This window comes from Galleria mellonella, unplaced genomic scaffold (assembly GCF_026898425.1).
Source record: "Galleria mellonella isolate WM207_F2 unplaced genomic scaffold, CSIRO_AGI_GalMel_v1 utg109, whole genome shotgun sequence".
Lineage (NCBI taxonomy): Eukaryota > Metazoa > Arthropoda > Insecta > Lepidoptera > Pyralidae > Galleria > Galleria mellonella.
The window spans coordinates 1,851,750-1,865,745 of NW_026441972.1; the positions used below are offsets into that span (position 1 = coordinate 1,851,750).

At 36.9% G+C, this 13,996-nt stretch overlaps 1 protein-coding gene across 1 annotated transcript in view; it reads right to left on the minus strand.

Moving 5' to 3' along the window:
• Positions 1-3,920: 3,920 nt before the first annotated feature.
• LOC113511249 (E3 ubiquitin-protein ligase MYLIP) overlaps positions 3,921-13,996 on the minus strand; it is a 41,804-nt gene continuing 31,728 nt past the window's right edge. The window contains exons 3-6 of the mRNA XM_052892117.1: positions 12,037-12,253; positions 7,403-7,594; positions 6,085-6,212; positions 3,921-4,908 (exon numbers count right to left, since the gene is read on the minus strand). Coding sequence (XP_052748077.1) covers positions 4,806-4,908; positions 6,085-6,212; positions 7,403-7,594; positions 12,037-12,253 — 640 coding nt within the window. The 3' untranslated portion in view covers positions 3,921-4,805. The remainder of the gene's footprint in view (positions 4,909-6,084; positions 6,213-7,402; positions 7,595-12,036; positions 12,254-13,996) is intronic.

The following is a 13,996-nucleotide window of genomic DNA, read 5'->3' on the forward strand; positions in this document are numbered from 1 at the left end:
TTCAGCCGAATAAAAATATGTTGCCACTTTTTGAAGTGCAATTTCCTTTAAAAAACAGTCAATTCTTTCCATTTAAAAAATAACCGGAGAGGTGACAATTTCATCAATCTTGGCATGAATCAAAAGAATTAAAATGAAAGGTAGACTGCTTATATTTTGTCTATCACTCATTATTAATAGATCCGTCATCATATGTTGAATATATAAAACCAGATTCTTTGGACAAACAATTGTTTTCAAAAAATTGTTAATCCATTTATTATACAACTATGATAGTGTAACAAAATACAATGATAATAAGTTGTCTTCTTTGTATTGATACGTATTTTGATACAAAAATTTTAATGTACTAATAATATGAAAGTATGGCACTAAAAATATTTTATCTATTACTTACTGATGTTATCACTAATTAGTATATACATATTTTGAATTAAATATCTTAAGAGACAAAAATATGATTTGAAGTTAATTATAAAATATTTGTAGTTTATTGAGCATGTTTTATGTAAAATTGGCTTATTCATCTTATAATTAATTTGAATACTCATGTTAAAATAAATAGGTACATATGATCATAGGTCTAAGAAAGATATAATTTAACTTTGAAGAACACTGGCTTTGGCGTGGCATTGAAGCTATGGATTCAAAGATTATAACTCTCTAATTATAATATAGTCATTTTCTAATATACTCTAAGAAATAATAATAAGAAATAAGTTATAAATAAAATGAAACATTGACTCATTTTTTTGTTTCCTTGAAATTTAGATGTACTGTACTTATGGGTTGTCTTGAAAAAGTGGCAACATTTTAAAGGACCATAGTCAATATAATTGTATTTTTCTGTCAAATATATGAGATCAAAGAAGTTATGCACAGAGCTTAATTATAATCACTTTATTCTTGCAAATATAACAATGTCTGTAGCATCGTACTCGACTCGACTACGATACTACAGAGGCCTTACTTGTCCCACAGATGTAAGAAAATAACTTAAAGACCTTAATTTTATATGAATGCGTACAAACACAAAGACACACAGCGAGAGACACGCATGCACCTGCAGACACACGCATACACACACGCACACGTACTCGCACACACACACGTACTCGCACACACACACGTACTCACACACACACACACACACACACACACACACACACACACACACACACACACACACACACACACACACACACACACACACACACACACACACACACACACACACACACACACACACACACACACACACACACACACACACACACACACACACACACACACACACACACACACACACACACACACACACACACACACACACACACACACACACACACACACACACACACACACACACACACACACACACACACACACACACACACACACACACACACACGCGCGCGCGCACACACACACACACACACACTTATTACAAGTACTTAGTGAGTAACCCTGCGGAGTGAGGCCCTGGTGACCTGTAATACAGGTATTCTTATACCTATCTCAGGCACCAGTCTCTCACAATTATATTTATAATTTGATTACTTTAATATAAGCATGTCTCATTGTATCTCACTGTGATAAATTGTGAAGAGAAAATAAATCTATTTATTATTATTATTATTATTAATGGGAAATTTGTTTCATTAAGTTTCGCCCTTTTTAAAGTTAGCTCTAAAACATAATTCCTATTTAGCAACACTGAAATACACTTCTTTAATTCACAAATAAATACATTATTATTACATATCTATGGCTTGATTAAAACCAGTCATAATATATCTGTGGTTTTATATAGTATCCATCTACGGTAATATTAAAACTAAAGGCATTTCAAAAGCCTTTCGTTTACCAGAAATGATCTTATATATTTAATAAAATTAAAGTCAAATTTTTGTTTATCTCTAGAAAACCTAAGTCCCGAATTTTACAAGTAGCTGCTTTAGTAAGTACTAAGCTTATTTTAATAAAATAAGTTTCGTGTTTCTCTTAAGTTTCGAGTTTTTTTTATATACATGATTATTGAACAGAAACCCGAGGATGGTTTCTTACAATAGTAAAACATATGCAAAAGTCGAAAATTGCATTATATTTAATGTCAATTTTCATTTTGATATATTTTGTAGCATTTAGTGAGTAAAGTATTAAAATTACTATTATAAATTATTTCTGTTAGTAAGTACGTAAGTACTAAAGCTATGGTTTATATATGGTATGCTATATCTATGGCCTATAGATATATATATATATATCTCAAGAGAGAAGAGACGCTTTTGCTTCATTGCTTCATAGAAGATGAAGAAAGAAGACGCCACGCCGACACAGACCACCAGTGTATGTCGGCTTAAAACCCATTGACCCGGAGTTGTTGCCTCCGGAGTTGAAGCCGGAGTAATGGGGTACGCCCCGAGGCCTCTACCTCGTCCGCCCGCACCATCTGGCGGGCATGAGATGCCTTATAGATAGCAACATTTTGGATATATAATGAAGAATCCTATTAAAAAGCATTTTGTAGTCATTGCAAATGCGCGGGTGATGGGATACGATCTGACAAATATTACATATAAAGATCCGTCAGTATTCTACGACTATGACGATATGTATGTAAAAAAAGTATCAATATACATTGGGTACACAACCCAATGTATATTGATACTTTTTTTAATGGATGATAATGAAATGGTAACGATGGCGCTAACAGTATACGCTGGCGGGGCACCAGTATGAGATAATCGGTGAGGATGAAAGGGCAAGTTAATTAGCCCACCGGCAAGTCAATTAGACCCATTACTAACAGCCCCCTTCCCCCCACCTCCACGTTCACCTAGCACAGATAATATAATACTATACTAGTACCCCTAGAAACCTTCGTGATTGATTCTAGTGGAATTTATCACGTCAGGATAACTGACGTGCTTGGGGGGGGGGGGGGATCCATTAATAAGGAATTCTTAGTAATGGAGATTAGTAGCCCTATTGCTAGCAATATACCCTGCTAGGTCGACTTCCTCGTGGTTCCCCCTAGAAACCATTGCGATTGATTTATTGTCAGATTCGTCACGATGAGCTAACTGATCTGCTTCATCCTCACCAATCATCCTTCACTGGTGCTCCGCCGGTGTATACCGATAGCACCCATAAAAAAAAAACACTAAAGTAAATGGCGTGGTTTGATTTACCTAACATTTGAAAGCATTCGAGATACCTATATATTTTTAATAATTTGTTTTAGCCCCTGTACCAAATTTAATTTTTATGCGTATATTGCACCATAATCTTCGCCAATTCCATAATAGATACTGTTTTTCAGAAAACGAAACCTTAATATATAACTGTCTGTAAAGGGTGTGATATGGCATTGAATTTACAGGGTATAGAGGAATAACACCTGAGTCCTCAGGAATGGCAACACATGGGGGGTATCATGTGCGAAACAGTATACTCTGTTATGTCCATGGTATTGCTCATGTCTATAGGCGACGGTCACCACTGTCCATCATCGTCATCAGGTGGGCCGTCAGCTTGTTTGCCATGCTAAGTTGCATAAAAAATTCCTGACGACTCAGGTGTTATTCCTCTGTACCCTGTAAATTCACTACCATACCCCACCCTTCAAACCGAAACACAGCCATGCAAACACAATTGCTTTACGGTTGAAACACGAATAGGAAAGAGGTACCCAAACAAACGACTTTTGTAGTCTCCTTCTGGTATGCAATTTCAAGAGGTTTATAATATACAGACCAAAGACTCATTAATTAGGTATTCAATAGTCTAGTAAAACCAAACAAAGAGACTTTTTGCCCGCAAACAAAACATCTCTTTGCGAAAGCCATTATAGTAATGTGCTCATACTGTATACATACTAAAGATTTTTCTGTACAGTTGAAATAAAACAACACACATTTCTTTGTAAGTTCGTTTTTTATTCTATAGATCAACTCTTTTTTTTGTTATTAATCTTATTGTTAAATACTTACAGACCACAGGTCTTACGGGTTTAACTTAAAATAATTAATTACAGTGAAAACGTTATTTGTTAAAATAAAGAAATGAAAAGAAATCATCAATACAAAGGAAAAAAAAAACTTTTTGCAAAGGCAAGAATATAAAATGCAAATATCTCGCTCCCTGTTCCCATATCGGCACAAGAGGTTAATTTTTTTTTAGTGGAAACATTAAGTGCCGCTCCTTCTAAAACGAAGGGAATTTAACTTAATTTTTTACTATTCAACTCTATAATATTACTGCTTTAAATCGAGGTACCTAATTAATTGTTATCTATAAAAAAATAAACTAACGAATAAGTACCAATTAAATAATACAGCAAATTGCAAATTGGAATGCAGTTTATAGATTAACAATCCCGATACAGATATTAATTAAAAAAAAAATAAAAGAAAAAAAATGCACATTTATGAACATAAACTGAAAGTCAAGTTCTGACTAGCATAAACAATCACACTCACTCTCTATGGTCTATGGTAGATAGTTCACTCAACACTTCCCACCAGATTCCACCAAATCCTACAATCTAATAAAGGATCTAAATGAATGTAATTAAAGTCGAGATTAACGCCACCGGAAAACTAACATATATACCAATGCATAGCAATAATTTCAAATCTAATTCGCATTAATTGTGATCCTTATTAGACGATCGCATCTACACGGTATGGGCCCAGTCCTCTTATTGTAACTCCCTGTCGAACCGTTAATTCAAAATCACCAGAAAAATATCCTATCCGGATGTCATGTCGCTTTGTCCATCAGATCGTTCACGGTATATATCATTTGACCATGATACTGTTGTTCATCTTCTGATACTCCACTGGCAGGAATATGTGCATCGAGTTCTCTATTTCACTTCGGCATAGAGGGCACCGATTGCACCTGCAACAAAAGACGTTACGTTGTTAATTTAGATAATTTAAATAGAACAGCGCCATCTAGTTTCATAGGGAACAAACTTTTTCTGTGGGTATTAGATAACTGATATAAACACGTAAATACATTATAAAATAATGAGATTTGGTGAGATTATCTGTCTTGTCTGACTTTTTCTCCCATTTTAAGCATATACCCTCAAAATACAGACTACTAAAGACATAAGATCCACGAATAGCTACAAGTGTTGTACGGAGATCAAACCCTCATTTATTGAAGACGCAAAGTGCGCACGATTTATAAAACAAGATATAGGGTGACAATTAACAGATTACCAATTTTCTATTTAAAAGTACTTCACTATTATATTCAGTGAAGTTTATTGTAATTAAATCTATAATCCTTATTAATATTATGAGTATTAACGTGAGTTTGTTCGTTCGTTATTTCTTAGCCCCTTAATGAAATTCACTATGAAATTTGGTATACACATACTGTACGGCATGGAGGACATAGGCCAAATTTTTATTACAGTTAGTGAGCACATCTCGATCAGGCGACTGAAGTCACGGGTAAAAACAAGTTTTTTTTTTATTTTTAATTTAATACTACCGAGATAGCAAACATTCTTGTTTGGTTTCTACCTCTTTACCCCTTTTTTGAAGAACCTTTTTTAGTTATTATCATAATTTATTAAATCTAGTTATTATGATTGGATTTATGGGAGTGTCACGTCTGAATATTTATTCTTATAGGCGTATTTATAAGGGGGGTCTCGTGGACTGTGCCCAATCCAGATTTGTCAGGTGCCCATCCCAGGATGCGAGTGAAGTTCCAAAGATATGTCTAAGAGTACATATGCGCTATATATAAGAGAGTAAGAGATCAATCCTTTCTGGAGAATAATCTTAAATATACAACTGTTTTTATGCCATAATCTACCTAGTATAATCAAAGTGGGGGGACAGGGATTGGTAGTAATGAAATCCAACAGACCTATTGTTAACAACATACCCTAACAAGTCCCCCTTTACGGGTTCCCCCTAGAAACCATTGTGATTAATTTTTGATGAATTCATCACGATTGGCCAACTGACCTACTTCATCTTCCCAATAGCGCAGGCGAGATTACAATTCCATTTTCATCTATTAAAAAAAAGTATAATCGAAGTGGTTCCGTACCTGGGCGCGCATTCACCACAGCAGACGACGTGTCGGCACGGCAGGAACACCGTGTCCATCGCGTTGTCCATGCACACACGGCACGCGAGCGTCTCGCCGCCGCCGCTACGAGATCGTGATCGGAACTCCTGTAACAATAAACAATCTAATGTCAATAAATAATTCGTGTGAAATCTGCTAATGACCACAGTCGATATAGCTGTCACATAATCGAGTGGATGTGAGGGGAAAGTGATTGTTCGTAATGGGGTCTAACAGCCACCCTCATGGCCGTAGCTAAGGGGGGAGGGGGGCATTGAGGTTCAATGCCCTATCAAAAAGTACTTTTGTCCTACCTTAAACTTGGGTCTAGCTACGGCCCTGGTCACACTGCTAATATATCCTATCCGATCCCTCTTGACAACGATCGTGGTTAATTCGTCATGATACAGTGGACTAATTATTTTCTTAAACTTTCTTTTATCAGTGGTGCCCTGCCAGCGTATACCGATAGAGCAGGCGGGGTTACCATTTCATTCATACCCATTATATAAAAAATATATGTTAAATAAGAATCCTTTGGGTCAACGGGTTTCATCCTAGATCATTTAACATCAGGTGTGGTATGATCAAGCCGCAAACCTATCTTGTAATAAAAAATAAACAAATAAAATAATACAGAAATCTGTGGGACGCAAAGTGCCCAAGAGTGCGAGGCCATAGGCGATTGCCTACGTCGCCCACGCCTTACGCTACTTCTGAATATGGTCAAGACTTCAAGGTGCTTTTACCTCAAAGGCAAGACAATCAGTACATTTTATGTGGATACGTTAACTTCAATCTTACAAATTGAACTTAATTTTTGTTCATGGCAATGGAATAAAATTATAACAATAACGTACCACTCATAAGTAACAAGATTACGGGAATTTACTCCTAAGATGTCTTGCGACTAGGAAAAAATTCTCAAAATATATCTGCCTCATTAGGTATTTACATTTACTTATCATAATTTATAATATGAACCTAATATTAATTCGCCGAGACACCTACCTACGTCTCTTGAGGGGGAAGGGATTGTTGGCAATGGGGTCTAACTGACCTATTGCTACCGGTTCCCCCTGGAAACCATCGTGGTTAATTCTAGTGGAACTCGTCACGATGGGCTAACTGACCAGCTTTCATTGACACCTATCATCCTTCACTGGTGCCCCGCCAGCGTGTACCGACAGCGCACGCGGGGTTACCATTCCAGACTGTATATTCTCTTATAGAGCTAGCAAAAATGTAGTTAACAATGAGGGATTCCCAAAAGCGCTAGCAACATGTGGTGGCGCACCTTGTGCTCGTTCCCGGCGCTGGAGCGGCGGCGCGGGCGCGGCTCGTGCGCGTGCGCGTGCGCGTGCGCGTGCGCGAGCGCGTGCGCGGCGCGGCGCGCGCGGTCGTGCACCTCGCGGCACGTGCGCCGGATGTCGAACACGTAGCGCCGGCCCAGCGTCGACGAGTCGTTGAAGATCGACGCTATCGTGCCCTGTGGACAAAAGCAAAACAATGTTATATTTCCGTGCTGTTGTTACCCGCCCATCACGATTTAAATTAGGCGACAAAGACTGTACAAAACTCGTCTGCTTGGTTACCTCTGGCCCACTCGTGTTTCTGTCGTAAAGTTGGCCCTACTTGGCTATTTTTCGATTTGATATACTTCTATATTTTAGTGCAATACAGTACACGGTGGCATAACACCATAGTCCTGAGGGGAAGGGATTGCTAGTAATGTGAACTACCAGTCCCATTGCAGTCAATATACAGGGACATAAACCTCCATGTAGTCCCCTCTGGAAACCATCATGCTTTATCATCCTCGCCTGGTAATACCATCACTGTTGCTCCGTCAATAAAAGTTAATATTCCATTATCATTCATTAAAAAAAAAAAAACACTATAGTCCTCAGGAAAGGAACGCATAAGGGATACCATTGACATCACAGTGTTTTTTATGATGCCCATGGTGCTGTCCATGTCTATAAACAACAGACATGTTTTCCATCTGATGGGCTGTAAGCTTATTCGCTACTCTAGCTTGCATTAAAAAAATAAATATCGAAAGAGAGGAAAATTTATATCGAAACATTAAAAATGGTAACTAAAAGCAAAAGATTTAAAGGCCGGATACTAAAACTGGCTGGATCAAATATCGAAAAGTCTAGCGTATTACATGACGTAATGATTTACATAATAAACGTATTATATAATTAAAAAACGATGACGGCAAAACAATTGACTGAAGAATAACGTTAACGTCATAGGTACCGAATTAATTCAGATATGAATCTATTATCTATAGTAATATTATAAAAGAAAAAAGACTTGAGTTTTTTTTTTTTTTACAACACAGAGGGCAAACGAGCATGCGGCTCACCTGATGGTAAGTGACTACCGCCGCCCATGGTCACCCACAACACCTACGTTGTTTGTAAAAAAGAAACTGTTTAATTGTTTTTAAAAAATCTTTCTACTACAGAAAATCACGTTATTAATGGGTAACATAGGCTACATATACATTATTTTTAAAAAATTACATAAATTAACATGTTGATTTAAAAACTACTAAACTAATTTTGCTAAAATATCCATAGGACAAATCTGTAAGTATATCCTTAAAGATAAAAAAAAAAAATATTTTCTAAATCTGCTTATAACTGAATCATAATGAACCATTGTGAACAATTCTTGTTGAATTCGTCACGATGGGCTAACTGACCTACTTCATCCTCATCTATCATCCTTCACTGGTGCCCCGCCGGTGTATACCGATAGCGCGGGTGGGGTTACCATTCCATTATCACCCATTAAAAATAAATTATCCCATAAGAGATTATTACCTAACCATACTTCTTCTAATAACCTGGCACTAATTTATTTTTAACATTACACATAGAATCAACTGCCAAGCGTCGACCCGAAGTCGCGATAACAATATTAAAGTACTCAAACGAGTGTTTATCGTTCATTCCAATCAAATACACTGATTTCAAGATTGTTTATCAGACTGATAGCATAAAGGTTAAGCCACATCCCGGATCTGTTAGTTTTTTTTTTGATGGGTGAAAATGGTATGGTAACCCCGCCTGCGCTAACGGGATACGCTGGCGGAGCACCAGTGAAGGGTGATAGATGAGAATGAAAACAGGCCAGTTAGCCCATCATGATGAATTCATCAGGAATTAACCATGATAGTTTCCAGGGGGAACCGCGAGGAGGGAGACCTGGTTGGGTATATTGCTAGCAATGGGATTCTCAGTCTCCATTACTAACAATCCCTTTCCCCCCGGATCTGTTAGTTGACTTGAAATATAACACATACCAATTATAGCATGATGATATTTTCCTCGTTTGTTTAATATATTCACTAACAACATACATACAAGATTTTTGTACTACAAAAGTTTATTTATTAGAATGCATTCATATACATAATATTAATGCTAGCAAGTTAGCATTTAAACATAAATTGCGCATTTAGTTCTTAGAAAAATCACTTTCCCTTTAAACTTATTCTAACTGGTTATTCTGTCTGAGTCATAGATTGCTATACATACATACATACATATCTGTCACGCCCGTCTCCCATTAGGGTAGACAGAAAGAATGGAACGCCAAATGCTTCGATTCAAACAAACCTCTTTCGCTTCTTCCACACTCATCAATCTTTTCATACACGCTCGCCGGTTACGGGTACTTTTAATTAAGTCCTTCTTCAGCACGTCGCCCACTTGGTCGACATACGTCCGTCTAGGGCGGCCCCTACCGACATCTCCATTCATTCTTGCTCGATAAATCTCTTTCGTAATTCTTCTCTCATCCATCCTCTCCAAATGACCAAACCAACGCAACATTCCTTTTTTGATTTTTATAGATTGCTATTTGCTCTTTTATTACAATTAATTGTTTTATATAAAAACACTTTATTTATTATATTTATTTATTTCATATATTATATGTATGTTTATATTAGTCTAACTATATGTTTATATTATATGAATATATCAAGTATTGCTTTATTTTTCCTCAATTCAATAATGCACCGCCTACTTATTTCTCGGTTCGCTCAATGGTTGACTGGTAGAGAACACCGTCCGATGTTAAGTCCGCCAAATGTACATACAGTTTCTATGTGTATTAAAGTTTAAATAAATAAATAAAATAGAGTTATTAAAATGTTCTTATGAAGAGTACATTCATGAATCCTGTTTGGTTATAGCAGAATTTAATCGATAGCTAGCTAATATACATGCATTAATGTCAATCTAGAGTTTAGATTATAATTGGCGTGAATTTACAGGGTATAGAGGAATAACACTTGAGTCCTCAGGAATGGCAACGCATGGGTGTTATCATGGACGAAACAGTATACTCTGTTATGTCCATGGTACTGCTCATGTCTATAGGCGACGGTTACCACTTACCATCAGGTGGGCCGTCAGCTTGTTTGCCATTCTAAGTTGTATATAAAAAAAAAATTACTAAAACAAATAATTGTTCGTTTTTAAATACATTTGTCATGCAATAATTTCGATTTACATTGAATAATTGAATATAAATTCATAATATCATATTAATCATACAAAAATGAATTGAACTCGGTTTAGTTTAACTGTCCCATTGTGTTGTGGACAGTAGTTTTAAATAAATAAATACATACAATGGGTGTGTATGTGTGTGTTGTATTTATATTGAATAGAAGCCCATATGCACGGTTAAAACAACGTGCCTAGTGTAATATTATGAATTCCGCGCACGTTGTATGAACCGTGCGTGCTCCGCGGGCCGACGACGCAAGAATATATTTATTTTAAAAAAACCTATCGGAGCAAAGTCCATCGGTATTATGAAAAGCAATGTTACATTGCGTTGTGTTATGTTCAGGCGAATGATAAAGTGATTGTTCAGGTGCCTGAGTTGATTACAAACTGGTGTACCACCGTCATCATGGTATTTAAATGCTTGTTTAACTAAAAATTATGTATATGAATAAAGGATTTAATTTTTTTTAATAATTATCTACTTGCTGTTAATATTCGAATGACGTTTCTCTGTATAAGAGGAAAAAACTATTGGGTATTTTTTGAGGTACTTTCTTCGTACACACAAATAAATAACCCATAACCGGTCGGGTATGGCGTAAGTGTATTTACTGTGAGTAGGGACCCCAAATAAACTTGGACAACAGCCAGGAGAGAAAAGAGGAAGATTGATCTGATGTTTTTGTAATGGCAACATCTTGGACATGAAATGGAGCGATGACCCGTTGTATTTTGCTCTCTCCCATGGGAAGTGAGTTTGGTGATGTTAATGGAAGTGTCAGAGTATTGTTGACAAACGGATTGAGGGATATTTGAGTTTCATTTCTGAAATCTACCGCTATATAAGCCATAAAAGCAATAAATCGAAGGTCGTTTCCTACACCCTTTGTCAAGGATGACCAGACTACGTTCAAGTTAAATTCCCATAGTATTTTTCACGTCTATAGCCAAGGATTATCATTACCCGTCAGAAGGGTCTTTTTTTTTGTTGGATGAAAATGGTATGGTAACTCCGCCTGCACTAACTGGATACGCTGGCGGAGCACCAGTGAAGTGTGATAGATGAGAATGAAAACAGGCCAGTTAGCCCATCATGATGAATTCATCATGAAGCATTAATCGTGACAGTTTCCAGGGGGAACCGCGTGGAGGTCGACCTGGTTAGGTATACTGCTAGCAATGGGATTTTTAGTCTTCATTACTAACAATCCCTTCCCCCCCCCCCCCCGTCAGAAGGGTCGTCAACTTGTTTGCCATTGTAAGATGCATAAAAAATACCCGAATACAGCAACTGACTGCGGAAATGCCTGAATCAACTATGTGAAAAAACTCGTGCCTACCATCTAATAGATATATTGCCTCACAAAATATGTTATATTACATTACACACCTTGAGATCCCTGATGAACTGTTCCGTGACGTCACTGCGCACTGTTTCGCAGCAGTAGAACGCGTGTTTCTCAGTGACGGCCCGGTACAAAGCTGCCGCCTGGCCGGCCTTCGCCATCTTGACGTGGAGCGGCGCCTCGTGCCCGTCAGCGGTCACGTATGACAGCTGGAAGAAGCGGCGAAGCGGTTGAGCGCGGTGGATCGCCGTGTATGGAATGCTGGAATAGAGATGAGAGGAATTTAATTGTTATTATGTGGCTGGTAAAGGAAGGAGGGTGTATATCTGTTATGTCCATGGTACTGCTCATGTCTATAGGCGACGGTTACCACTTTCCATCTGGTGAGCCGTCAGCTTGTTTGCCATTCTAAGTTGTATAAAAAAAAATAAGAATTTGTGAAGATTTGATTATTTATTTATACTTTTGCACACATTACAATACAGACTTAATGCCCAATGGCATTCTAAGAAGATCATATTGTAATAAATATTGTGTGATTAAAAATAATCGACGGTGAGCGATTTCAATCAGGCGAGCCGTAAGCTTGATTGCCATTCTAAGGCTCTGATACACATATATATATATATATATATATATATATATACTGGTGCCCCGTCCGCGTACGCTGACAGCGCAGGCTGGGTTACCATTCCATTTTCTCTCATTACAAAAATAAATCAGAAATGACATGCACGTATGTGGCATTCACACATTTCACCGAGCTTAATCCGAATATTTAAAGTATTTGAACGCTGACACGACAGGGGGCGCGTGTAGCGTAGATTTAAATTAATTAGGTTTACAATTAATTATAATTAAATTGCAAAAGTAATAAATTGTGCCAGTAAGAAGTCAAAGCTTTTTCTTGTATTACGTAGGCTGGAAGAGATGTCTTCCTGGAGGAATATGTATTTTCCTTACAATAGGTGCGTGTCTGTTACTAATTTTTTTTTTATACAACTTAGAATGGGAAACAAGCTGACGGCCCATCTGATGGAAAGTGGTAACCGTCGCCTATAGACATGAGCAGTACCGTGAACATAACAGAGTATACTGTTTCGCCCATGATACCCCACATGCGTTGCCATTCCTGAGGACTCAGGTGTTATTCCTCTGTACCCTGTAAATTCACGCCATATCTCACCCTTCAAACCAAAACACAGCCATGCAAACACAACTGGTAGAAACACGAATGGGACAGAGGTACCCAAGCAATCGACTTTTGTACAGTCTCCCTCTAGTAATTCTCTAAATTACTATATATACATATATTTTTTATAATATACATTTACAAAGAATATACATTTAATCATTTTATGTTTTAATGTACATTCACTTCACGACTTGAGACTTATAACCTCAAGGCATCAGCGAACACAGAACACGTTATGAGTAATGAGGTTTAGCAGCCATTATTTCCTTAAATAAAAAACATAAACTAGCAAATTATATATCTATAAGTATAAAGAAACAACATATTCTGCTCTTGCATGAAATAAAAATAATCTAGTAGATTTGGCTGTATAGCTCAGCGACCTTTGCTATTCAACATTCGACTAGTCTAGAAAAACTTTATTACATAAACCAGTGTTTTACGTAAACAGCATGTTTTATTAGCAACATTCTTTATGTCACAGGGCGTAGTTTGAATTGTTTCTTGAAACATGACATTCCTTTTTTAAGCATACCTATTAATATTAAGTACAAATGTATAAGTTTTTTTTTTTTTTGGTTTGATTGTTACGTCTTAGCGCCTTAGCGGCGTAACAAAACGTTATGAAATTTCAAAGAAATTTGATACACACATATTATACGGGATTTATTTTAATTTAATAACAATAATTATACGGGACAGAGGCACATAGGCTAAGGTTTAGCCTAGTCAAAAATTATAAAGGAAAATAAAAAACTTTTTAAAATAATTAAGATTGCATTAGATCGACTGTAATTGTGACAAAACCA